This window comes from Amblyraja radiata, chromosome 11 (assembly GCF_010909765.2).
Source record: "Amblyraja radiata isolate CabotCenter1 chromosome 11, sAmbRad1.1.pri, whole genome shotgun sequence".
Lineage (NCBI taxonomy): Eukaryota > Metazoa > Chordata > Chondrichthyes > Rajiformes > Rajidae > Amblyraja > Amblyraja radiata.
Window position 1 is genome coordinate 7,596,893 of NC_045966.1, and position 27,581 is coordinate 7,624,473.

The 27,581-nt window shown below is 43.9% G+C and overlaps 1 protein-coding gene across 2 annotated transcripts in view; it reads left to right on the plus strand.

The window, feature by feature from the left end:
* Positions 1 to 227: 227 nt before the first annotated feature.
* LOC116978249 (solute carrier family 22 member 5-like) overlaps positions 228 to 27,581 on the plus strand; it is a 111,478-nt gene continuing 84,124 nt past the window's right edge. For both annotated transcript variants that reach the window (XM_033029250.1, XM_033029249.1), the window contains exons 1-2: positions 228 to 711; positions 19,271 to 19,374. In XM_033029250.1, coding sequence (XP_032885141.1) covers positions 325 to 711; positions 19,271 to 19,374 — 491 coding nt within the window. In that variant the 5' untranslated portion in view covers positions 228 to 324. The remainder of the gene's footprint in view (positions 712 to 19,270; positions 19,375 to 27,581) is intronic.

Sequence of the window (27,581 nt, forward strand, 5' to 3'; positions counted from 1 at the left end):
ATCCAGTGAATTCCAGTGAATACAAGCCCAGTCGACCCATTCTTTCGCCTTATTTCAGTCCCGCCATCCTGGGAATTAATCTGGTGAACCTACGTTGCACTCCCTCAATAGCAAGAATGTCCTTCCACAAATTCCTCCACGGGTGAGAGGTGTTGCTGTTTAGCACGGACGGTGTTTCCAGAACCTGTTGCATTATTTGTGCAATGGGATAAATGATCAGTATTTTGAAACAATCCTGCTCTACAACTTCAGGTCCACCCACTAGGTTGAAGCGCTCCAGGCTTCCGGATCCAAGGCGCAGTCAGCGCCGCGTCTGCAACTAACATGCGGGATTACGATGAAATTACTGCCTTCCTGGGGGAATGGGGACCGGCTCAGAAACTCATCTTCCTGCTCTTGACTGTCAGCGTTATTCCCAACGGTTTCGCCGGTTTTAGCATCATCTTCGTCGGGGATATCCCAGAACATCGCTGCTCGATTCCCGGGAATCTCAACCTCAGCCAAGCCTGGATGAACAGAACCATCCCACTGGTGCCAGGAACCCAAATCCAGTACACCCAATGCAGTCGCTACCGCTTGGATGTGATCAGGAACCTCTCGGAGTTGTTTCCAGACCCAGATCTCCTCAACGTGTCCGGGATCGACGAGGAACCGTGTTTGGATGGGTGGGATTACAGTCAGGACCAGTACACCTCCACCATCGTCTCCGAGGTTTGTTTGAGGGCAGCGACCTTGTGGCAGTAGTCACCCGCGAGCGAGGAACAAAGTGCTGGAGGAAGCCTGAAGAAAGGTCCCCACCCGAAACGTCCCCCTGTCCGTGTTCTGCAGAGATGCTGCCTGACCCCCTGAGTTACTCCAGCACTTTGTGTCTTTATCCTTGGTAAACCAGCTTCTGCAGTTCGTTGTTTCATCTTTATATTCTGGAGTATCTCAGATGGTGAGGCAGCATCTGGGGAGGGGAATGGACAGGCGACGTTTGGTGTGCGGACCTTGTCGGGAGAGAGCTGGCGGAAGGATGTGAGGGGAAGGAGTTGGACAAGAATAGGGAGCACAAAGTGCTGGAGTAACTCAGCGGGTCAGGCAGTATTACTGGAGAACATGGATGTGCAACATGGATGTGCAACGTTTTGGGTCGGGATCCTTCTTCAGCAGGAGTGGATGGAAAGTTGGAAGTGTTATAATTGTGTTCTTTCTCTTGACTCCACGTCGAATTCAGAGGTGGAGCAGGTTTGTTGGAAATGTTCAGGTTTACACGAGAGAAATTGCAGCAATTGATTCACGGTGGCGCAGTCGTAGAGTTGCTGCCTTCCAGCGTCAGGAACCGGAGTTCGATCCTGATTACGGGTGCTGTCTGTACATAGTTTATACGTTCTCCCTGTTAGCCCGTGGGGTTTCCTCCCACACTCCAAAGGGTTTGTAATTTAATTGGCTTCGGTAAAATTGTAAATTGTCCCTAGTGTGTACGATAGTGCTCGTGTACGGGGTGATCGCTGGCCGGTGCAGACTCGGCGGGCCGAAGGGCTTGTATCGCGCTGAATCTCTAAACTAAACTAAACTAAACTTGAATACATATTTTACAGCGTTGAAGAAGAAAGATAAGAATAGGTAAATTGCATGTTTTAATTATTTGTGCTCATGCTAACGACATGAATTATTTGTGAGTTAGATAGAGCTCTAGTGAGTCAGATAGAGCTCTAGGGGCTAGTGGCATCAAGGGATATGGGGAGAAGGCAGGCACGGGGTTATTGATTGGGGACGATCAGCCATGATCACAATGAATGGCGGTGCTGGCTCGAAGGGCCGAATGGCCTCCTCCTGCACCTAGCTTTTATGTTTCTAAAGCATTTAAGTCATTAATATATTGTAGTTATTCATTTTATCAATTTCCTGAAGTATGCAGGTTTAAGGCGAGGGGGGGGGGGGGGGGGGGGGGGAGGAGAGATTTAATAGGAACCTGAGGGGTCACTTTTTCACTCAAAGGGTGATGGGTGGGTGGAAAGAGCTGCCAGAGGAGGTAGTTGAGGCTGGTACGATCGCAACGTTTAAAAAACATTTAGCCAGTACCTTGTGCTAGTGAAGGAAAGAATAGGAAGATAGGGGAAAATAATGTGTGGCTGAGGAGTTGGTGCAGGGGGAAGGGATTTAGATTTCTGGATCATTGGGATCTCTTCCGGGGTAGGAGTGACCCGTACAAAAGGGACGGGTCGCACCTGAACTGGAGGGGGACCAACATCCTAGCGGGAAGGGTTGCGGGAGGATTTAAACTAGATTGGCAAGGAGGTGGGATATCATGCAGGACAGAGGGACGTGAGAAGCTGGAAGTTGGTGTGGAGGGTGGTGTGGGAAATGTTAGTGGACAGAATGGGCAAGTGAAAGGCAGAGAGCGAGGAAGGAGGTTGGTTTAAACTGCATGTATATTAATGCAGGGGGGGCTGACGCGTAAGGCAGATGAGCTACGGGCATTGATAGGTACGAACAACTGGTCCTTGCCAACTTTCCTGCTCCCAAATAAGGTAACAAAAGGTCAAAATAAGGGACAAATTCCCGATGGCAATTCGTTGACTTACTCGGCCGTGGCTGTGTGAATGATGAGTTGGCCCAGGTGCTGGACTGCACACAAAGCCCAGCCGGTGGGCCAGTTGAGGAGTTTTGGCCTGGGCGACCTTTCTCGCAAAGTCTGACACCCTATCCAACCTGACCATTCCTGCTAGGACCTTTTTCCAGTTGACCTTGGCCAGCTCCTCTCTCATGCCTTCATAGTCCCCTTTGTTCAACTGCAACCCTGACACTTCTGATTTAACTTTCTCCCTCTCAAATTGCAGATTAAAACTTATCATTTTATGGTCATTACCTCCTAGCGGTTCCTTTACCTTTACCTTTACCTTGAGTTCCATTATTAAATCTGGTTCATTAGATAACACTAAGTCCAGAATTGCCATCTCTCTGGTCGGCTCCAGTACAAGTTGCTTTAGGAATCCATCTCGGAGGCACTCTATAAACTCCCTTTCTTGGAGTCCAGAACCAACCTGATCTTCGCAGACTACCTGCATATTGAAATCTCCCATAACCACAGTGACATTACCTTTGTTACATGCCAACTTTAACTCCTGCTGCAACTTGCAACCTATATCCAGGCTACTGTTTGGGGGCCTGTGGATCACTCCCATTATACAATAGACAATAGGTGCAGGAGTAGGCCATTTAGCCCTTCGAGCCAGCACCGCCATTCAATGTAATCATGGCTGATCATCCACAATAAGTATTAATCAGTAGTGTCTTCTTACCTTTACAATTCCTCATTTCTATCCACAGCTACATTGTCAGTCGCTATGTCACCCCTCGCAAGGGACTGAATTCCATCCCTCACCAACAGAGCTACCCCACCTCTGCCCACCTGCCTGTCCTTTCTATGGGACGTATAACCCTGAATATTCAGTTCCCAGTCGCGATCCTCCTGCAGCCATTGTTGGGGATGTATCACAGACCCCCGAATAGTCAACGGGAATAAGAAGAACAAATGTGCCTGGGGATTGCAGGCAGCTGCAGGTCAAATAAAGTTGTTGTGGTAGGGGATTTTAACTTTCCCAATATAGACTGGGAAAATCATAGCGTTATGGTCCACCATGGCCCGCCTGTTGGGGACGCAGCTCCACCACACGACAGCGTGCCATCCCCAATCAAATGGGTTGGTGGAGCAGTTCCACTGCTATCTGAAGGCCACCCTGAAGGCTCGTCTCACAGGCCCTGGGTGAATGGACGAGTTGTCATGGGTCCTGTTGGGGATTCAGACTGCCCCCAAGGAGGATCTGTCAACGTCCTCTGCGGAGTTGGTATATGGTGCTCCGCTCACTGTCCCGGGGGAGTTTGTCCCTGCTGCTGATGGGTCCCAGGAACCCCCGTCAACGGTGCTGATCCACTTGCGGGAGAGGTTTGGCGCCCTATATCCCATCCCAACGTCGCATCATGGATTAACGTTGGGATGGGATAGCAGCACATTTGGAAAGTGGTGAAATCATTGGACAAAGTCAGCATGGATTTACAAAAGGTAAATCATGTCTGACGAATCTTATAGAATTTTTCGAGGATGTAACTAGTAGCGTGGATAGGGGAGAACCAGTGGATGTGGTGTATCTGGACTTCCAGAAGGCTTTCGACAAGGTCCCACATAAGAGATTAGTTTACAAACTTAAAGCACACGGCATTGGGGGTTCAGTATTGATGTGGATAGAGAACTGGCTGGCAAACAGGAAGCAAAGAGTAGGAGTAAACGGGTCCTTTTCACAATGGCAGGCAGTGACTAGTGGGGTACCGCAAGGCTCAGTGCTGGGACCCCAGCTATTTACAATATATATTAATGATCTGGATGAGGGAATTGAAGGCAATATCTCCAAGTTTGCGGATGACACTAAGCTGGGGGGCAGTGTTAGCTGTGAGGAGGATGCTAGGAGACTGCAAGGTGACTTGGATAGGCTGGGTGAGTGGGCAAATGTTTGGCAGATGCAGTATAATGTGGATAAATGTGAGGTTATCCATTTTGGTGGCAAAAACAGGAAAGCAGACTATTATCTAAATGGTGGCCGACTAGGAAAAGGGGAGATGCAGCGAGACCTGGGTGTCATGGTACACCAGTCATTGAAAGTGGGCATGCAGGTGCAGCAGGCAGTGAAGAAAGCGAATGGTATGTTAGCTTTCATAGCAAAAGGATTTGAGTATAGGAGCAGGGAGGTTCTACTGCAGTTGTACAGGGTCTTGGTGAGACCACACCTGGAGTATTGCGTACAGTTTTGGTCTCCAAATCTGAGGAAGGACATTATTGCCATAGAGGGAGTGCAGAGAAGGTTCACCAGACTGATTCCTGGGATGTCAGGACTGTCTTATGAAGAAAGACTGGATAGACTTGGTTTATACTCTCTAGAATTTAGGAGATTGAGAGGGGATCTTATAGAAACTTACAAAATTCTTAAGGGGTTGGACAGGCTAGATGCAGGAAGATTGCTCCCGATGTTGGGGAAGTCCAGGACAAGGGGTCACAGCTTAAGGATAAGGGGGAAATCCTTTAAAACCGAGATGAGAAGAACTTTTTTCACACAGAGAGTGGTGAATCTCTGGAACTCCCTGCCACAGAGGGTAGTCGAGGCCAGTTCATTGGCTATATTTAAGAGGGAGTTAGATGTGGACCTTGTGGCTAAGGGGATCAGAGTGTATGGAGAGAAGGCAGGTACGGGATACTGAGTTGGATGATCAGCCATGATCATATTGAATGGCGGTGCAGGCTCGAAGGGCCGAATGGCCTACTCCTGCACCTAATTTCTATGTTTCTATGTTTCTATGGAGTGGCCCCTTCCCATGTGCCACAGCCACTGATGGGCTGCCCATACGTTTTTCTTCGCCGTGACTCAAAGTCACCCTTGCAGCGCCCGTATGAAGGTCCCTTTCACGTGCTGCAGCACGGGCCTACTACATTTGATTTGGACATGGGAGGTCGGCGTGAAACGGTGTCTGTGGCTCGTTTGAAAGCGGCTCACTTGGGCCTGAGCGAGCCAGTCCATGTGGCTCAACCTCCCCGTCGTGGGCGTCCGCCGTCCTGGCCTCCCGGAGATTCTTCCGAACCGAGCAAGCCCCTGGGGCATGGAATGGTATCAACGCATTCAAGCCGCCTCGTGCAACGCCCTGTGCGGTTCGGTGCCTCTGGTTCTGGGGGGGGGGGGGTCATGTGGCGGCACCTGATAGCAACCCAAGGTCATGACGAACAATCGGCTCTAGAGGGCGGCGTCTGGTGGGGATGGGGCGAGTCACTGGGTCGATATCTGAGTTGGTATTTAAGGCCGGGCAACGCCCATGTCAGCTGAGGAGTAGGGAGCTGTATGCAGAAGAATAAACACGTCTAGTGCGCACAACTTGTGTCCGACTAGTTTTTGGCTGGATTCCTGCCAGTCCCCGCCACAGCGTGATGGGTTCAGATGGGGTGCAATTCCCCAAAAGTGTTCAGGAGAGTTTTCTTATGCAGTTTGTTAAGCCCCCCACATGTGAGAGGGCAATGCTGGATCTAATATTGGGAAATTGGGAAAGGCAAGTTAATGAAGTGTGTGGATGAGCCTTTTGGGACAAGTGACCACAGTTCGATTAGGTTTAAGATGGTTATGCATAGGGATGGAGAGGGTCCATGTGTTAAATTGCTCAACAGAGGTAAGGCTGACTTTGAAGCTATGAGGGAAGGTTGACTGTAGCAGGTTATTGGAGGGGAAAGGAACATCAGCCAAGTGGGATGTTTTTAAAAGTGTACCAAAGAAAGCTCAGGATGTGCACGTCCCTGTTAGAGTGAAGGACAAGGCAGACAAACGTAAGGAAGTTGGGCTGACGAGGGAAATTGAGACGTTAGTAAAAAACAAGAAAGATGCATGGGCAAGTATAGGCAGCTGGGATCAAGTGCATCCCTGGAGGAGTTTTGGAAACTAAGGAGTAAACTAAAAAAGGAAATCAGAAGGGCAAAAAAAGGCCAGGAGATAGCTCCTGCGGGTAGCATTAAGGACAATCCCAAAAGATTTTATTAATACACTAGAGCAAATATGCTTAAAGAGAAAGCGGAGATATCTACGAGGGACCTCGGGGACAACCTTTTCACTCTGGGTAGTCTGTATCTGGATTGAGCCGCCAGAGGAAGCTGTAAAAGCAGATATAATGACAACTTTTAAAAGATACTAGATCAAGTGGGACCTGTTAGGCTCCGACCCCCAACTCAATAATCCACCACTCACGCATTCCCCCAATGCAACCCGTTTTCACCACTCACCCATTCCCCCAACGTAAACCCGTTCCACCAACGCAATAATCCACCACTCACCCATAGCTCCCATGGGAGGCCTGGTCCCCCAACGCAACCCGTTCCCTAATATAAGATTTCACCACTCACCTGTTGGGTCCCTGTCACACGAGAGGCCTGGTCCCCCAAGACAACCCATTCCCCAATGTAAGATTTCACCACTCACACGTTCCCCCAACACAACCATTTCCCCCAATTCAATATTCCACCACTCACCCAAAGCGCCCAACTGTGCAGGTGATTTTAAACAAAAAAAAATACAATTGCACTAAGATTTAATCTGATGTAGGTGCCACCTACAAGGCCATCTTTTGGTATCCAAATCTAATCATTAAACTTTGCTGTGCTGGGTTAGCCTTGCATAGTCTTTCCCTGAAGGACATTTGCTGTGAAGGACTCAGTGTTCTGGGATAGAAACATTGTAGCCGGTAGGACATTGTGATGTCATAACTCCCCAACTGCCAGTACAGATTTGCAGAAATCCAACTTTTAAATGTCACTTTAAATCTATTAAATCCCCCCCACTACGTCCCTCTCCTTACAACAGAGATCAGCAGCAGAGAGCAGCCGAGATCCCATTATGATGTCATTTTCGGTTTTCGGAATCTTCACGGCAGCTTGTGTAAATGAGATCCCATTGTGATTGGATGACTGTGATATGGCATTGTGACATTATCACTGAAAGCTGCTAGAAAAGTCTCACTCTCACAGGCAGTTATTATTTTCAAAGTTGGCTTTTTTTAAACTTTAAATATCATCAAATGTGAAGAAACTTGATACGACCACAGGAAAAAGCTGAGTAAGAACCTGCAAAAATATTTGCGTTATTGTGTACCATTTTTGCATAGTTCCTTGATCTCACAGACAGACAAACAAGATGATACTTTTAGTTTTATATGCTTAGAAAGGGGGAAATGGTAACTAGAGAGAAGGTGGGACCTCTCAAGGCTCTTAAAAATAGCGGAGTCAGGGGATATGGGGAGAAGGCAGGAACAGGGTACTGATTGAGGATGATCAGCCATGATCAAATTGAATGGCAGTGCTGGCTCGAAGGGCCGAATGGCCTACTCCTGCACCTATTGTCTATTGTCTATTGAATCAAAGTGATCACCTCTGTGTGGAACCACCGGAGATGTGCAAGGTCCTAAATGAATATTCCTCCTCTGTATTTATTTACCAAGGAGAAAGACAGTGGGACAGAGAAAATTGGAGCAGTCACTGGAAGTGGTTTGAGAGCAGTCAGGGTTACTTTTGAAGAAATACTGCAGGTACTGTCATGTTTGAAGGTAGATAAATCTCCTGGGCCTGATCTGTATTGAGTATAGAAATTGGGAGGTCATGTTGCAGTTGCATAAGACATTGGTGAGACTGCACTTAGAATATTGTCTTCAGTTCTGGGCACCATATTATAGGAAAGATATTGTCAAGCTTGAAAGGGTTCAGAAAATATTTACAAGAATGTTGCCAGGACTAGAGGGTGTGAGCTTTTGGGAGAGGTTGAGTAGACTTACATAGACTTAGTTCCTCCCACACTGTTGAGTGCATTGGGCAGCAAGCTTTCGCCATCCTGTTCGGTTATGTGCGGCGTCTTTCACCCTCGTTAGGCTTGCGTCCCGGGCTTCCAAATACTTCTGGAATGTTCGCCTCCATGTGAGTTTTGGTCGGCCTCCTTTCCTTCTTCCATCAGGATGGTGGGTGTATGGGACAGGCTACCAGAGGAGGTAGTTGAGGCTGGGACTATCCCATCATTTAAGACACACTTAGACAGGTATATGGACAGAAAAAGTTTGGAGGGATATGGACCAATTGCACGCAAGTGGGACTAGTGTAGCTGGGACATTGTTGGCCGGTGTGGGCGAGCTGGGCCGTAGGGCCTCTTTCCACACTGTATCACTCTATGACATGGATAGGACAGGTATGGACGGATATGGGCCAAACGCAGGAAAATGGGACTAGTTAGATGGGACATGTTGGCTGGTGTGGGCAAGTTGGACTGGAGGGCCAAAATCTACACTGTAAGACTCCATGATAATGACTTTATGGCTATTAAGAGAGAGAGAAGTGAAATGTAAAGCAAGAGGGAGGGGTATAGGTGGGAAGATAAATGAGGGGGGAAAGGGGGATGAGGATAATGAGACAAATGTAGACTGGACATGTGGCCCAAGAAAGAAAGTGACTCTAAGGCAAACATCTCCGTGTCTTTGAATTGAATGCCATTTTGACAGCAGATGTGGTGGACATGGAGAAACTGCAAGAAAGGGATGAATTTCTTGCCAGAGACAGGGTTGTGAAGGTAGATGTGGGTGTGTAGGAAGGAAGTCCGTCTTCCCCAGTCAAGAATGGGCCATTATGTCTCCAGCCTTCCTTGGTCATCTATTGCCGGCCCCAAATTGTTCTAGTAAATTCATAATTGATAGGAGCGGAATTAGGCCATTCGGTCCATCAAGTCTATTCCGCCATTCAATTATGGCTGATCTTTCTGCTGACTGGATAGCACGCAACAAAAGCTTTTCACTATACCTTGGTACACATGACAATAAACTAAACTGTAACTGGAGATAGGAAAAGGCCAGAACACTTCTTGATTAGTAAGGATGTCAGGGGTTATGGGGAGAAGGCAGAAGAATGGGGTTGAGAGAACGTTTTTCTCACAAATGATCTCCAACTGAGATCATTTTGTTTAGATCTGTTTGTTTCTCTTGCCCATTTCAGCGCCAGAGGAGTGGGTTCGATCCCGACTATGGGCGCTGCATGTACGGAGTTTTGTATTGTACGCATGTATTTCCAAGAGTTTATGCTTATGATTTGGAGTTCCAGCATTGGTGCATTTGTTATTAATTATCTCAAAAAAACAATAATCCTTTCTCTCAATCGGTATTGAACTAGGTATAATCTATCTTTGCTTTGTTTCCATAAACATCAGAAATTCGAACTTTAACACTTGGCCCTGACTTTGTTTCTGTCTGCACTCAACCTTTCTCCAATCCCTTCAAGATGGGAGGGGATTTTAACTAGTTTTAGTTTTGTTTAGTCAAATTTAAGTTAGTTTGGAGATACAGAGTGGAAACAAGCCCGTCAGCCCGCCCACGAGCGATCCCAGTACATTAACACTATCCTACACACACCAGGGACAATATACAATTATACCAAGCCAATTAATCTACAAACCTGCACGCCTTTGGAGTGTGGGAGGAAACTGGAGCACCCTCAGAAAACCCACACAGGTCACAGGGAGAACGTACAAACTCCGTACAGACAGCACCCGTAGTCAGGATTGGACCTGGGTCTCTGGTGCCGTAAGGCAGCTACTCTACTGCTGTGCCACTGTGACGCCCAAAATGGTGGATTATTATGTATGTGGAAAATTATGTATAAAAACTGTGGAGAGAGAATTGATTCATATCGGTGACGGCAGCTTGTGTTTGTGAGGGACAAATGCAGAGAGAAAGACCTGGGCTGATTGTATCAGAAGTTTTAATGGCGATTTGAATGAGTGCCAAGAGGAGGGAAATAAAGCAAAGCGCATACAAATTATGGTGTGAGATATTGCCAGAAATTAGGATGGGCTGATGCGGCTGCAATAACCTATAGTAAGACAGGAGTCTTTGGAATGTGAGATTAAACCGTTCTCGGAGAAAACCCATGTGGTCACGGGGAGAACGTACAAATTCCATACATGTAGCACCCGTAGTCGGGATCGAATCCGCTCCTCTGGCGCTGAAAGCGCTGAAAGGCAGCAAATATACCGCTGCGCCATCATGCCACCCGTGAATTCATAAGTCAAAGGACCAGAATTAGGCAACTTGTAACCTATCTGCCCTCTCCTCTGTACTCATATTCCTAATTTGTGTATGTCATCAGCCATCTTGGATATATGACATTTGAAGCCTTCGAAATCATGGATATAGAATATGAAAAGTATGATAAGGGAGTTCATGTCCCTGAGTCTGTCAAACTGGGAACAGTTTGTTTATTCCCACTCTGTTATTAATATATATATATCCAATTTTCAATATATATCATTAATTATTTCCAATTCCATTTGCTGTAAGGCACATAGTCATAGAGAGATACATTATGGAATACATCGCCCACACCGGCCAACATGTCCCATCTACACTTGTCCCACCATCCCGCTCTTGGTCCATTCCCCCCCAAACCTGTCCTATCCATGTACCTGCCTAATAATACTCTACTGCATTGGCTGTTAGAAAAGAATTGGGTGGCACGATGGCACAGCGGTAGAGTTGCTGCGTTACAGTACCAGAGACCTGTGTTCAATCCTGACTACGGGTGCTGTTTGTACGGAGTTTATACGTTGCCCACAATGGCCAACATGTCCCAAGTATATGTCCAACTTGCCCACGTTTGGTCCATATCCCTCCAAACCTGTCCTATCTTTGTTTCTATAAACATCACTAATTTGAACTTCAGCACTTGGCACTTTAGAGATGGACAATAGTACAGAGTGGAAACAGGCCTTTTTGCCCAGAGTCCGCCCTTACCAGCGATCATCCCATACACTAGCACCATCCTACACACAAGGGACAATTTTACAATTTTACCAAAGCCAATTAAGCTACAAACCTGTACGTCTTCGGAATGTGGGAATGTGGGAGGATACCAGAGCACCCGGAGAAAACCCACGCGGTCACGGGGAGAAAGTACAAACTCCATAGTTATAGTCGAACCCGGGTCTGTGACGCTGTAAGGCAGCAACTCCACCGCTGCGCCACTGTGCCGCCCCATCGGCTCTGAATTTGTTTCTCTTTACAGAAAGATGTTTCCATACCAGTGAACTGTAGTTTGAATAAAAGGGAAGGCCATTTAGGGCTGAAATGAGAAGAAATGTCTTCCCACGTGACTCATTGACGACAGGTTCAAGTAATACTAATTTGTATTTCAACTATAACTTAAAATGTTGCAAAGGACTTCTTAAAGGGCCAGCCCCACTTAGGTGATTTTTCAGCGGACTGCAGCCGACTGTCAAGTTCGCGGCACTCGCCTGAAAAACCGGGAACTGGAACTGCGACTGTCAGAGTGGAACACACACACACACACACACACACACACACACACAAACACATCGCAAAGGCAGGGGCCAGGGAAAGTGGGGGAGGGCTGTCTGAAATTCACACGGTGCAAAGCCAAGGTGATACAGACACACACCGCAATGAACAGGAAGGTTAAGACGGCTAGCACATTGTACGGTAAGTATTTTAAAAGAGGGAAGAGGGGTGGGGGGGAGGGGAGAAGGGGGGGGAGAAGGAGTGGAGACACTTTTAAGAAGTCAGACTACTTTTAATAAGCCAGAGATACACAGCTGTGAAGTTTGGCGGGCATTTAACATTACCGTTCGGTTATCCTTGGTTGTGAAAACTCACGCCTACGTATTTTCTAATGAGCCAATGAAAATGCCTGGCCAGCAAAGGCGATTAACTAAAACTACCTACGACTAACTCGACTACCCATAACCACATGGCGACCCCACTACAACTGCACCTACAACTACAGGATTATCGATTTTCTCCATGGCGACCAATTGTTGGTCGCTGAAAGGTTTTCAACATGTTGAAAAATTTGCCGCAACCATACTGAGGCCGCGACTAGTTCCCAGAATGTGGGAACTCCTCGCGACCGTGAAGGAGACTCACCGGAGACCACCAGCGAACATGAGGCGATCATGAGGCGAGCGCAGAGTTTCCTGCACTCGCCTAAAAAGTCGCCTAAGTGTGACAGGCCCTTATAAGTGTGACTAGGTAATATTTGGCACATGACCAATGGAGTGACTATGGCAGATCAACAAGAATTTGGTCAGAGTCTTTGGAAGATTAAGCAAATTCAGAGAATTGGGTTAATTATTATCAAGATTGAAAATGTCAAATTTGGATACCTTGGGAATGCAAAGCAATAATTTCACTATGAGAGTTGTCACATGTGACAATAAAGTATTCATTAATTCATTCAAAATAGTAGGGCCCAGGATGGGTGTTATAGAACAGAGACAGGGATTCGTAGTTGCAGGAAAGTGGCCATACATAAAGACAGCGTGGTGAAAAAATGTTCTGGCATTCTGTGCTTCATTCTGTGTTTTTTTTTTATTTTTATTTATTTTTTTTTTTAGTATGTTTAAAAGTCTGTTTTTAATGTTTCTTTGTGTGTTATGTGTGGGGGGTGGTGTGGGGGGGTAAGGGGGAAACCGTTTCGGCCGCCTCTTCCATGGAGAGGCGATTTTTTCAGGTCGCCTCCCCCGTGGCCTAACAGCAAGGATCGGCGCGGACTTTCCCGGAGACGCGCCCGGAGCTTCAGCGGCGGGCGCAGCGTGGACTCTCGGCGCGGAGCGGGTGAGACCTCGCTGGAGGGGAGCGCTCCGTTACGCTGGCCCGCGGCAGCCGGCAGCCTGAAGCAGTCTGCAGAACTCCAGCTGGTGCGGCGTCTACAGCCCGGGATCCCTCGTGGGGGACCCGGGGGGAAGAAGAAGCTTCCACCGCCAGCCCGCGGCCAACTTCTACCGTGGGTGCGGCATGGACTTATCATCTCCCCTGGAGGGGAGCTTCGACCGCCGGCCCTGCAGACTGCGGTGCTTCCGGCTGCGGCACGGCAGGTACTTTAAAACTTTGACCGCCGGCCTGCGGCCTTCACCAGCCTGAAGCCGCGATCTCTGGTTGGGAAGAGCCGATCCTGGACTCACCTTGACTTTGACTTTGTCCCTTACCATCTGGACGCCCGCAGCAACGGCTGTGGAGGGTGGTGGTCCCGACCACGGGGGAAAATGGAGGAAGACTGGCCAAGCTCTGTGCCTTCCACCACAGTGATGAATGCTGTGGTGGATGTTTGTGTAAAATTTTAATTTTGGTTGTGTTCTTTATTACTGTACCGCTGCTGGCAACCCAAATACCACCGACCTTGGTTGTGTGGCAATTAAATTATATCAATCAATCAATAGAAAAATATATATAGAAACATAGAAAACAGGTGCAGGACTAGGCCATTCGGCCCTTCGAGCCAGCACCTCCATTCAATATGATCATGGCTGATCATCCCAAACCAGTACCGGCTTTTTCTCCATATCCCTTGATTCCCTTCGCTCGAAGAGCTAAATCTACAGTATCTCACATCGGTCAGTATATTGAGTACAGGAATTGTGGCGTCATGTTACATGAAACCAAGAACCAAGATATCTGTAAGGCAATTTGTCTTCAGTTTGTGTTGGACGGCACAGTGGTGCAGCAGTAGAGTTGCTGCTTTACAGCGCCAGAGACCCAGGTTCGATCCTGACTATGGGTGTTATCTGTATGTACATTTTCCCTGTGACAATGTGGGATTACTCTGGGTGCTCCAGTTTCCTCCCACATTTCAAAGATGTGCAAGTTTGTAGGTTTGTAGGTAGTGGGGAAACTGCTAGAATCAGTTATTAAAGATGGGATAGCAGCACATTTGGAAAGTGGTGAAATCATTGGACAAAGTCAGCATGGATTTATGAAAGGTAAATCATGTCTGACGAATCTTATAGAATTTTTCGAGGATGTAACTAGTAGAGTGGATAAGGGAGAACCAGTGGATGTGTTATATCTGGACTTTCAGAAGGCTTTCGACAAGGTCCCACATAAGAGATTAGTATACAAACTTAAAGCATACGGTATTGGGGGTTCAGTATTGATGTGGATAGAGAACTGGCTGGCAGACAGGAAGCAAAGAGTAGGAGTAAACGGGTCCTTTTCACAATGGCAGGCAGTGACTAGTGGGGTACCACAAGGCTCAGTTCTGGGACCCCAGCTATATACGATATATATTAATGATTTGGACGAGGGAATTGAATGCAACATCTCCAAGTTTGCGGATGACACGAAGCTGGGGGGCAGTGTTAGCTGTGAGGAGGATGCTAGGAGGCTGCAAGGTGACTTGGATAGGCTGGGTGAGTGGGCAAATGCATGGCAGATGCAGTATAATGTGGATAAATGTGAGGTTATCCACTTTGGTGGCAAAAACAGGAAAGTAGATTATTATCTGAATGGTGGCCGATTAGGAAAGGGGGAGATGCAACGAGACCTGGGTGTCATGGTACACCAGTCATTAAAAGTAGGCATGCAGGTGCAGTAGGCAGTGAAGAAGGCGAATGGTATGTTAGCGTTCATAGCAAAAGGATTTGAGTATAGGAGCAGGGAGGTTCTACTGCAGTTGTACAGGGTCTTGGTGAGACCACACCTGGAGTATTGCGTAGAGTTTTGGTCTCCTAATCTGAGGAAAGACATTCTTGCCATAGAGGGAGTACAGAGAAGGTTCACCAGACTGATTCCTGGGATGTCAGGACTTTCATATGAAGAAAGACTGGATAGACTCGGTTTGTGCTCGCTAGAATTTAGAAGATTGAGGGGGGATCTTATAGAAACGTACAAAATTCTTAAGGGGTTGGACAGGCTAGATGCAGGAAGATTGTTCCCGATGTTGGGGAAGTCCAGAACAAGGGGTCACAGTTTAAGGATAAAGGGGAAATCTTTTAGGACCGAGATGAGGAAAACTTTTTTCACACAGAGAGTGGTGAATCTGTGGAATTGTCTCCCGCAGAAGGTAGTTGAGGCCAGTTCATTGGCTATATTTAAGAGGGAGTTAGATGTGGCCCTTGTGGCTAAAGGGATCAGGGGGTATGGAGAGAAGGCAGGTACAGGATACTGAGTTGGATGATCAGCCATGATCATATTGAATGGCGGTGCAGGCTCGAAGGGCCGAATGGCCTACTCCTGCACCTATTTTCTATGTTTCTAATTGGCTTCTGTAAATTGTCCCAAGCGTGTAGGATATAACTAGTGTGTAGGAAGGAACTGCAGATGCTGGTTTAATCTGAAGATAGATACAAACTCAGCAGGACAGGCAGCATCTCTGGAGAGAAAGAATTATCTCTATTCCTTCTCTCCAGAGATGCTGCCTGTCCCATAGAACTAGTATACAGATGATCGCTGGTCGCGTGGGCTCAGTGTGCCGAAAGGCCTGTTTCCTCTGTTTCTCGAAACTAAACTAAAACTTGTATCAGTATGAAGAAGGGTCCCAACTAGAAATGTCATCCATTCTATTCCAACAATGATGCTGCCTGACCCTATGAGTTACAAGAAGGCTTGAGTACGAAATTGGAGATTTCTCACTTCAATCCTGGCTCTAGCCCTAGTGCGATGCCATCTGGAGTACTAAGTGGAGGTCTGGTCTAATGCTTGGACAGAGGTATGAAAGCAAGGAATCATGAGACTGATTATTGGGAAGTGCGGATTGTTAAAAGTGGAGAGTAGACTGCACATACTTTATAGAGCTTAAAACAAACATCTTGAAAATAAAACATCAAAGATACAAAAGGGGTTGGCAGGGTAGTGGCATGATTTCCTTGGCAGGGACATCGAGAACCTGTGGTCACAGTCTCAAAATCAAGGTTGGGCATTTGGCATGTAGATTATTTTGTTTAAACAATACGATACAATGAGCATTATTCACCCCCAGAGGGAAATTGGTCTGCCGACAGTCACAAGACGCAAGGTACACAAAACCTTGAAATTAAAAATGAAAACAAAAAGAAAATGACAAGCAACTGTTGGCTGTCTGCTGTGTGCACAGTGCCTTCACGGCAACAAAGAAACACAGACCTAGACCCTGGGCAAATGATTCTAAACTAGATTGCCCCCCACCCTCCCCCACGCCGGGTCCCCTTTGTCGTCCCTTCCCTCCTCACGCTCATTGACCGCGGGACCCCACCGCCATTGAGGACCACGTTGCCACCGAGTTTCCCTCCAAAGATCATAGGGCTTTCAGTTCCCACCGCTGCCAAGGCCCCACTACCGCTGAGGCACACGCTGCCGCTACTGGGTCATAGAAAAAAAAATGAGGCTCCTTCGGCCCAGACAGGCCTCGCCGCCCGGCTTCACCGCAGTCCCCTGGGAAGACTGTGGGGCGAGTCGGGCCTACCGGGGGGTATTCCGGTCTTCGGTCGTCGTTCTGTTCCTCGGGGGCGCGGTAATGTTCGGCCAGCGCGGCTCCCCGGGGCACAGGGCAGCACGGTGGCATAGCGGTAGAGCTACTGCCTTATAGCGCCAGAGAACTGCGCTCTATCCTGACTACGGGTGCTGTCTGTACAGCGTTAGTCCATTCTTAATAGTCTCAATAATCGCAAATCAAATTCCTCGTATGTTGCAAAACATACTTGGTTAAGAAATTACAAATATGATTATGATTATGATTATGATATCTGTGGTAGAAATTTGAACAAGAGATATGAAGAGCGCAATGCAAGCTATCTGTTGACACTGCACTGGGCCCAACATGCATAAGTGCATCTGGTAAGTGAAAGTACTGACATCAATTTCAGTAGTCAATCTTCAGGTTGAAATGAACGTAACCCCACAAACCCAAAGGGCTACAACAACAAGAATTGGCAGATGCTGGCTTATACCAAAGGTGGATGCAAAATGCTGGAGTAACTCAATGGGTCAGGCAGCATCTCGAGAACCTGGACTGGTGACGCCTTGGGTTAGGACTCTTCCCCAGACTGGGAAAGGTTTTGAGTCTGAGGAAATGTTCCGATCCAAGGCGCATCTGTCTGTTTTTTCCAGAGATGCTGCCTAACCCGTTGATTTACTGCAGGTTTTTGTGTCTAAGCCCAAAGGGTTGGTCAGTCCTGTCTTTAGACTTGAGAGATACAGCGCGGAAACAGGCCCTTCGGCCCACCAAGTCCGCTCTAGGGTCAAGGAAAGAGCGTTCACGTCGCGGCCTTGTTTTCACCAATCTTTCCACCACCACGCATAAGAAGTGCAAGACAGACACGATTGTATGCAGATGCCGAGAAGTGGGTTCAGCTCTGGCTGAACAACTTCGAATCTTATGTGTGGACTCGATAAGAAGAAGAGTCTGCACCGACCCGCAATCCCTGCACACTAGCACAATCCTACACACTAGGGACTATTTACAAGTTTTACAAAAGCCAATTAACCTCCAAACCTTTACATCTTTGGAATGTGGGAGGAAAGCAGAGCACCCAGAGAAAACCCACATGGTCATAGTGAGAACGTACAAATTCCATACAGACAGCACCCGTAATCAGTATTCAACCCGGGTCTTTGGCACTGTAAGGCAGCAACTCTACCACTGCACCACTCTGCCGCCCAAGTCCATCAAACCAATGAGCATAAATCCATTGAAGGAAAACCAAGATGAGGAGATGAATTATAAAGGAAGGATCTGCAGTTGGTATTGGATGAAAGTAAAGTGAAAAGAAGCTTGTGTGTGGTACAGACCAATTGTAAAGGTTTAGGTTTATTGTCATGGGTGCTGAAGTACAGTAAAAAGGTTGGTTTTACATTCTATCATCGAAACATAGAAAATAGGTGCAGAAGTAGGCTATTCAGCCCTTTGAGCCAGCACCGCCATTCAATATGATCATGGCTGATTATCTAAAATCAGTACCCCGTCCCTAAATGGCCTACCCGTTATTCAAACAGATCACATATGCCATACAATCAGTTCAAACTCAAGTGCAATAGTTAGGCAAAGGGGAAGATACAGAGAGCAGAATATAGTTCTCAGCATTGTAGTGCCAACAGTTCGATAGACAAAGTCCAGCTTATGGAATGGAAAGACCATTCAGAAACCTGATAGCAGAGGGGAAGAAGCTGTTCCTGAGACTGGTGGTGTGCACTTTCAAGCTTCTGTACCCTCTGCCGGATGGGAGCAGGGAGAAGAAAGAATGACCAGGATGGGACAAGTCTCTGATTATGATGGTTGCTTTTCCAAGGCAACGGGAAGTGTGGATGGAGTCAATGGTGGGGAGTCTGGTCTGTGTGATGAACTGAGCCACATCTACAACTATGGTATATCTGATCTGTTTGCAATTTCTTGTGGTCTTGGGCAGAGCTGTTCCCAAACCAAGTTGTGATGCAACCTAAGAGCATAGCGCTCAGTGTCCAAAGGAAGGAGAGGCATTGGTGTGCAATAAGCCTGTTGCAATGCACGAGTCCAACTTAGGTAGTCTTATTCGCATGAACCTTTAGTTTAGTTCAGTTTAGTTTAGAGATACAGTGTGGAAACAGGCCCTTCAGCCCACTGAGTCCGTGCCGACCAGCGATCCCCACACATTATCACTAATCTAGGGACAATTTACAATTATACCCCATCAATTAACCTACAAAACAGGACGTCTTTGGAGTGTGGGAGGAATCCAGAGATCCCGGAGAAAACCCACGCAGGTCACGGGAAGAAAGTACAACAAGCACCCATAGTCAGGATCGTACCTGCGTCTCTGGCACGGTAAGGCAGCAACTCTACCGCTGACCCACCGTGCCACCCTGAAAGAAATTTAATATCAAACAATTGTGTGTTTCATAATGTAAAAATAATTGTTTTAAATAATCAATTGTTGCTGCAACATTGCTTAGGACCATACAATTAGACATTTGGATGTGTGTTTTTCTATTTCAGTGGGACTTGGTGTGTAATGATAATTGGAAAGAGCCATTTGCTGCATCATTGTACTTCCTGGGGGTGTTGATAGGATCCGGTAGTTCTGGAATGATATCAGACAGGTGAGCCATTTCATTTCTTAATTTTTTAGTTTAGTTTATTATTGTCACGTGTACCGAAGTACAGTTGAAAGCTTTTATTTGCGTGCTATCCAGTCAAAGAAAAGACTGTACATGAATACAATCTAAGCTGTCCACTATGCACAGATAAAAAGATAAAGGGTACAACATTCAGTGCAAGATTATAACAATTAAGTCCAACAAAGTCTGATTAAATGTGAAAGAAGGAACTGCAGATGCTGGTTTAAACCGAAGATAGACAAAAAAAGCTGGAGTAACTCAGCAGGACAGGCAGCATCTTTAGAGAGAAGGAATGGGTGACGTTTCGGGACGAGACCTTTCTTCAGACTAAAAGCATTATGCAGCATTATGAAGAAAACCAGAGGTGCTACCCATTGAGTTACTCCAGCACATTGTGTCTATATAGAGCAGCTGGTATAACTGGTATAAACCAGCATCTGCAGTTCTTTGACAATAGACAATAGGTGCAGGAGTAGGCCATTTGGCCCTTCGAGCGAGCACCGCCATTCAATGTGATCATGGCTGATCATCCCCAATCAGTACCCCGTTCCTGCCTTCTCCCCATATCCCCTGACTCCGCAATTTTTAAGAGCCCTCTCTAGCTCTCTCTTGAAAGCATCCAGAGAGCCTGCCTCCACCGCCCTCTGAGGCAGAGAATTCCGCAGACTCTCCACTCTCTGTGAGAAAAAGTGTTTCCTCGTCTCCGTTCTAAATGGCTTACTCCGACTTCCGGTTGGCGCCACGATGTGAGTGGAATCGCGCCATTACAGCTCCGAAAAAAACTGAATTTAAAACGGGGGTAAAAGGGTCAAACAAACGCACTTACCACAGGAGATCGATTGCGAACGGCTCCGGCAGCGTTTAAAAGGTGCGTGACGTCATCAGGCGCGCGATTTTAAGAAGAAATTATGACCCAGCGCTCCCCTCCCCCCACCACTGGAAAAAAAGCTACGAGAAAGGAAACTGGCCTCAGCTCGAGTGCTGCTGCTGCTGCTGCTTCTCAAGAAGATGTCTCACAGAGGAAAGCTGAAATGGAGGAACTCAAGACTACCATTCTAGGTGAGATAATGAAGCAGAGGAAGGAGTATATGGAGGAGATAAAGAAGCAGAGGAAGGAGTATATGGAGGAGATAAAAAGTTTAAAAGCGGATATGCTGGTGTCTCACGAGAAAAATAAAGAAGATAAAGAAGACTTAATAAAACAAGTTATAACGACGGTAAAAAGTATGATGGATGAGTGGAAGGAAAAGGCTAATGCCGAGTTACAAACTCAAATTGAGGATGTAAAGGATATAGCTGCTGGGATGGAAAGAAAGCTGGATGACAAGATAGATCCTACTATAATTTCGCTAGACCAACAAGGCGAAGCAATTAAAGAGCTAACTAAAATTGCTGAAGTGAATACTAAGGAGACCGAAAAACTCCGTGCCGAGAACAAACGCCTCTTAGAATTATTACGTAAAACAAACGAGAAATGTATTGATCTGGAGGGACGCCAACGCCGTAAAAATTTGCGTATAGTTGGTCTGAGCGAAGGTCGTGAGGGGAGTCAAGATCCTCGAAAATTTGTTGCAAAACTTTTAATGGATATTCTGAATTTGGATCATGAACCCCTGTTGAGCCGTGCACATAGGGCTCTAAGACGGGCCCCTGGGATAGGTTCATCGCCCAGACAAATGATTGTAAAAGTGGCCTTTGACCATGTCTTCGAAGAAATGATGAAGATAATAATAAAAAAGAGAAACCTGAAATACGAGGGAGACAACATCAGTATTTTTAGAGACTTCCCAGCAGAAGTGGCCAAGAAAAGAGCACTATTTAAAGAAACAAAAGGTATCCTGAGGAATTTACAGAATACTAAGAATCTGAGATATGGCTTGATGTACCCAGCAATACTGAGAGTAACTTATGATGACAAGGAATATCGTTTCGTTAAGCATACTGAAGCATTGAAATTCGCCCGAGGCATACAGCAGAAGCCAGAAGATGAAGAGAGAGAAGATGCGGAGGAAGAATCCGAGGGAGAAGGAGAGGACTGAACTTTTATCATCGACCTGTGGTTATGAAATACTCACTTAGAAGGAAGTGGAATAATGGGCATTTAGTAGTAGTTCTGTATTAATTATTAGAAAATATTTAATTATTCCATGATAATAGTATTACATATTATAGTATTAAATATAATTGATATTAGTAATTAGCAAATAGTAATATGAATAATAGAAATAATTACTAAGTACTAAGTATATAAAGTTAGTACCCCACCCCAATATATATAGCATTTGAGATAGGAGCTGGTATAATCAACATCTTTTTTTTTTATTAAAAAAACGGAAGTCTTTAGATTAATGGCCACGTTAGTGTGGCTTTCACCTTCACATACTACACACTATACAAGTGTAGTTCCTTTTTTTTCTGAGCACCCTATTAACACCCTTTACTTTTTTTTTATTATTGATATTTCTTATTGTTTTTGTTTTTTATTGATCTTATATTATATATTATTTGAATGTAGATGTGAAGGATATTGTGTATTTAGTTTAAGAAGACATAGATGCGGATTAAGGTGGATAGAAATTCTCATTGGATTGATGTCCGGGTGCAACGGGGAGCTGGGGGAGTCAAGAAGGCTACTCCAAAAAAAGCCGCCCTAATAGTATAAAGGTGAAGACTGGGGGTGATGGAGTAACCTTCTGCAGTTGGAATGTAAAAGGAATTAATGAACCAATTAAAAGGGGAAAGGTGTTAGCTCAGTTGAACAGATTGAAGACAGATGTCATCTTCCTTCAAGAGACTCATCTTAAAAAAGATGCTCAACATAGATTAACAGCTAAATGGATTTCTAAGGTGTATCATTCTACATTTATTCATAAATCTAGAGGAGTTGCAATAATTATTCGCAAAGGTATACCTTTCATACAAAGTTCTATTATAGAGGATAAAGAAGGCAGATATGTAATAATTACAGGGGAATTATATTCAAAAAAGGTAATTTTAATGAATATATATGCCCCTAATTTTGATAATCCATTATTTTTTAAGAAAATATTTAATAATATTCCTATATCCACTCAACACAATTTAATAATTGGAGGTGATTTAAATTGTACTTTAGATAACTATCTAGATAGATCATCTGCAAAAAGGAAAGCTGCCTCGAAATCAAGTAAATTCATAAATGCTTTTATCAATACATCTAATATTAAAGACATCTGGAGGTTAGATAATCCATCCGGACGAGAATATTCTTTTTTCTCGCCCGTACATGGAACCTATTCGAGGATAGATTATTTTTTAATAGATTCTAAATTACTTCCTTTTACGTATGATGCAAAATATCATAATATTATCATCTCGGATCATGCGCCATTAACATTTAAGATAAAATTAAAAGATATATCTAATAAAACTACTACCTGGAGATTTAACCCTCAGATATTAAAGGACAATGACTGTTGTAAATATGTGATGGATCAGATTAAATTATTTTTTGAAACTAATGATAATCCTGAAACTTCTCCATCACTATTTTGGGACACATTTAAGGCATTCATGCGTGGCGCAATAATATCCGCACAAGCACATCTCAATAAAGAAAATCGAAAAATAGAACAAAATTTAGAAAATGAGATAAAACGTCTAGATAATGAAAATATAAAACAGCCTTCCAAAGAGTTAAGTAATAAAATTGCATCAGTAAAATATAGATTAAATAAAATATATTCTAATCAAGTGATTAAACTTTTTCAACAAACTAAGCAAGTGTATTTTGAATTTGGAGATAAGCCACAAAAATTACTAGCACGACAGCTTAGAAAATTAGAAGATGAGAAGATGATACACGGAATTAGATCTGAGTATGGAAATATATTAATTACTCCAAAAGATATTAATGATAGATTTTTACAATATTATAAAAATCTTTATTCGTCAAAACTAACAGGACAAACAGATAGTATGGAAATATTTTTACAAGAATGTCAAATCAATAGCTTAGATCAGGAAGGTAGAGAATTGTTAAATGCTGAAATAACAGTAAAAGACATTATAGAATCAATTAGTTCGCTAAAGAACGGAAAAGCAGCGGGCCCAGATGGCCTGAGTGCAGAATTTTATAAAAAATTTCAAGATCTGATTTCCCCAAGATTACAAATAATGTATAGATATGCATATGACCAAGGAAAATTACCAGAATCTTTAAATGAATCCACAATTACACTCATCCCTAAAGTAGATAAGGATTTGGAAGATCCTGGATCATATAGAGCGATTGCCCTTTTAAATACAGACCAAAAAATATTAACTAAGGTCTTATCTAGGAGATTAAGTTTAGTGATCTCTAAATTAATACATTATGATCAAACAGGTTTTATCCCAAAACGTTACTCATCCCATAATCTCAGACGTTTGTTTAATATTATATATTCAAAAAGAATACGAGATACGGAACTAGCGGTTATATCACTAGATGCAGAAAAAGCGTTTGATCAGGTGGAATGGATGTATTTATTTAATATAATGGAAAAGTTTCAATTGGGGGATAGATTTTGTAAATGGGTAAGAATTTTATACTCGAATCCTATGGCAAGAATTTTGACTAACCAAATTTTATCAGCCAAATTCAAACTCTCTAGGGGATGTAGACAGGGATGTCCGTTATCACCCTTATTGTTCGCATTGGTGATAGAACCATTGGCGGAAAAAATTAGATCTGAACCTGAAATATATGGCTATAATACTGATACAACAATTAATAAAATTTCTTTATATGCAGATGATGTTTTGATTTATATTACAAAACCGGAAATTAGTATTCCCAACCTGCTAAACATTATAACTAAGTTTGGTGCATTTTCTGGGTATAGGATTAATTGGGATAAAAGCGAGATTATGCCAATAACAGGAATAAATCTAAATACATTACAACAATACCCATTAAAAGTAGTTACAGACAAACTTAAATATTTAGGGATTAACGTAACTAAAACTCATAACTCATTAATAAAATCCAACTACCCTCAACTATTAGATAAACTTAGAAAAAATATTTTATATTGGAAAACACTTCCTATATCCATGATTGGTAGAATAAGTGCCATAAAGATGGTATTTCTACCGCAGTTGTTATATTTGTTTCAGGCTATTCCTTTTTTTCTTCCAAAAACTTTTTTTTTAAAAATTGATAATATTGTCAATAGTTTTATTTGGGATTATAAAAATCACAGAATAAATAAAAAACATCTATGCAAAGCTAAGATAAATGGAGGATTAGCACTTCCAAACTTTTTATATTATTTCTGGGCTGTTCAGATTAAGAATATGAATTTCTGGTGGGTAAATATGGATCATGAACCGACATGGTTAAATATAGAAAAGGAAGACTGTCTACCTTTCAATGTAGGTTCGATAATTTTTGCACCAACGGAAGTACAAAAAAAATATTATAAAGACAACCTAATAATATATAATAATAGACGTATTTGGAAACAAATAGTTAAGACTCTACATTTGGATAATCTCTCATTTAGATTACCAATTATGAATAATCCAGCGTTTAAACCTGCTATATTAGATGGGGGGTTTAAACAATGGGATGATTTAGGAATTACAAGGATAGAACACCTTTATAGAAAAGGAAAATTTCTTTTATTCCAGGAGTTACAAGATATTTATGGATTGTCTCCACAACATTTGTTTAGGTATTTACAAATTAGAGATTATATTAAATCCAATACACAAGATTATAAAAATAAAGAAGCAGGATTGTTAGACGAACTGTTTAATTTACATCCAAATACAGAAAAATTAATAGCCTATATATATAACATCATTTTGGATAAGGAGAATCCAATAACGGAAATATATCGTCAAGCATGGGAAAATGAAATGGGATTGGCTATAACAAAAGAAAACTGGGAAGAAAGTCTACAACGAATACACCGGTGTTCATTAAACGCCAGACATATACTGATACAATTTAAAGTATTATATAGGTTACATTATTCGAAAACTAAATTAAATAGTATTTTTCCGAATCTCTCCGCTATTTGTGATAAGTGCAAGAAAGCAGAGGCAAATTTAATACATAGTTTCGTTACATGTCCTAAATTGAATTATTACTGGACAGAAATTTTTAAAGTTATTTCTGAAGTCATCAAAGTTAAATTGGACCCTAACCCAAAGCTAATAATATTTGGAATTCCGGATTTACATCTATCACTTACAGTAAATCAAAGAAATTTCTTTGATTACTGTTTGATAATTGGGAAAAAAATCATATTGAAATTTTGGAAGGGAACATTATCCCCCACAACCAAAATGTGGGCAACAGAGATGATGGAGACGTTACATCTGGAAAGAATTAGATTTGTCCTATTGGACAAGTATAATTCTTTTGAACAGATATGGTCTCCATATATACAGTATTTAGAGAAGTAGCTGTTCTTGGCAACACAGCTCGGCGTGCACCCTGCGGGATTTGGTGAGAATAATTCATTTTTATATTGGAATTAACATATATGTCTTTATTGATACTATCACTTGTAGTAGTGTTATTAATAATACATATTGTGGTTACTCAAATTTTTTTTTTTTTTCGTTTCTCTTTTCTTTCTTATATATAATCAAATTATTATTTAATCACTCTCTTAATGATTTATAACTGTTCTATTCTTTCTCTATCATTATTTCTAAAAAAATAGTAGATAAGTATTACTAGTGTTTTACTTAATGCAAATTGAATTAATTTGATATAAAGTTGTTTGAAGCATTGTAATTGATTACCTTTAATAAAAAAATATATTAAATGGCTTACTCCTTATTCTTCCACTGTGGCCCCTGGTTCTGGACTCCCCCAACATCGGGAACATGTTTCCTGCCTCTAGTGTGTCCAAGCCCTTAACATTCTTATATGTTTCAATGAGATCTCCTCTCATCCTTCTAAACTCCAGAGTGTACAAGCCCAGCTGCTCCATTCTCTCAGCATATGACAGTCCCGCCATCCCGGGAATTAACCTTGTAAACCTACGCTGCACTCCCTCAATAGCAAGAATGTCCTTCCTCAAATTATGGGACCAAAACTGCACACAATACTCCAGGTGTGGTCTCACTAGGGCTCTGTACAACAGCAGAAGGACCTCTTTGCTCCTATATTTGATTCTTCTTGTTATAAAGACCAACATGCCATTCGCTTTCTTCACTGCCTGCTGTACCTGCATGCTTACTTTCATAGCCTGATGTACAAGGACCCCCAGATCCCGTTGTACTTCCTCTTTTCCCAACTTGACATCATTTACATAGTAACCTGCCTTCCTGTTTTTGCTACCAAAGTGGATAACCTCACATTTATCCGCATTAAACTTCATCTGCCATGCATCTGCCCACTCCCCCAACCTGCCCAAGTCACCCTGCATTCTCATAGCATTCTCATTTGTTTCTACATGTTCTCCAGAGATGCTGCTTGAGTAACTCAGCAGGACAGGCAGCATCTCTGGAGAGAAGGAATAGGTGATGTTTTGGGTTGAGACCCTTCTTCAAACTGAGAGTCAGGGGAAAGGGTAAAACTAGAGGGCGTAGATTTAAGGTGAGAAGGGAAAGATTTTAAGGTGACTTGAGGAGCAACTTTTTTCGTACAGAAGGTTTTTAGTAAGTGGGATGAGCTGCCATAGAGGGGCCGCTTCGGCAGACGCCTTTCGGAGGGCCGCTGAGAAGCCGAGGCCATAGAAACATAAAAAATGTGGCAGAGAAATCACAGATTCACAAATCTCTGGATGAAAAGGTTTTTACTCATCTTAGTCCTAAATGGCCTACCCCTTATTCGTAAACTGTGACCCTGGTTCTGGACTCCCCCAACATCAGGAACATTTTTCCTGCATCTAGCCTGTCCAATCCCATAAGAATCGTATATGTTTCTTTAAGATTCCCTCTAAATTCCAGTGAATATAAGCCCAGTCGGCCCATTCTTTCACCATATGTCAGTCCCGCTATCCTGGGAATTAACCTGGTGAACCTATGCTGCGCTGCCTCAATAGCAAGAATTGGGTCTGAGGGTCAAAGCCTTGTGGGTTGGAGCCTCGCAGGTCGAAGGAGGAGCCTCGCCAGTCGACAAAGCCCACGGCCAACGAACCCTGGGTCTGTGGTGCCAAGGAGGCGTCTGGAGAGGACCCAGCAGCATTAATGGAGAGGTCGGT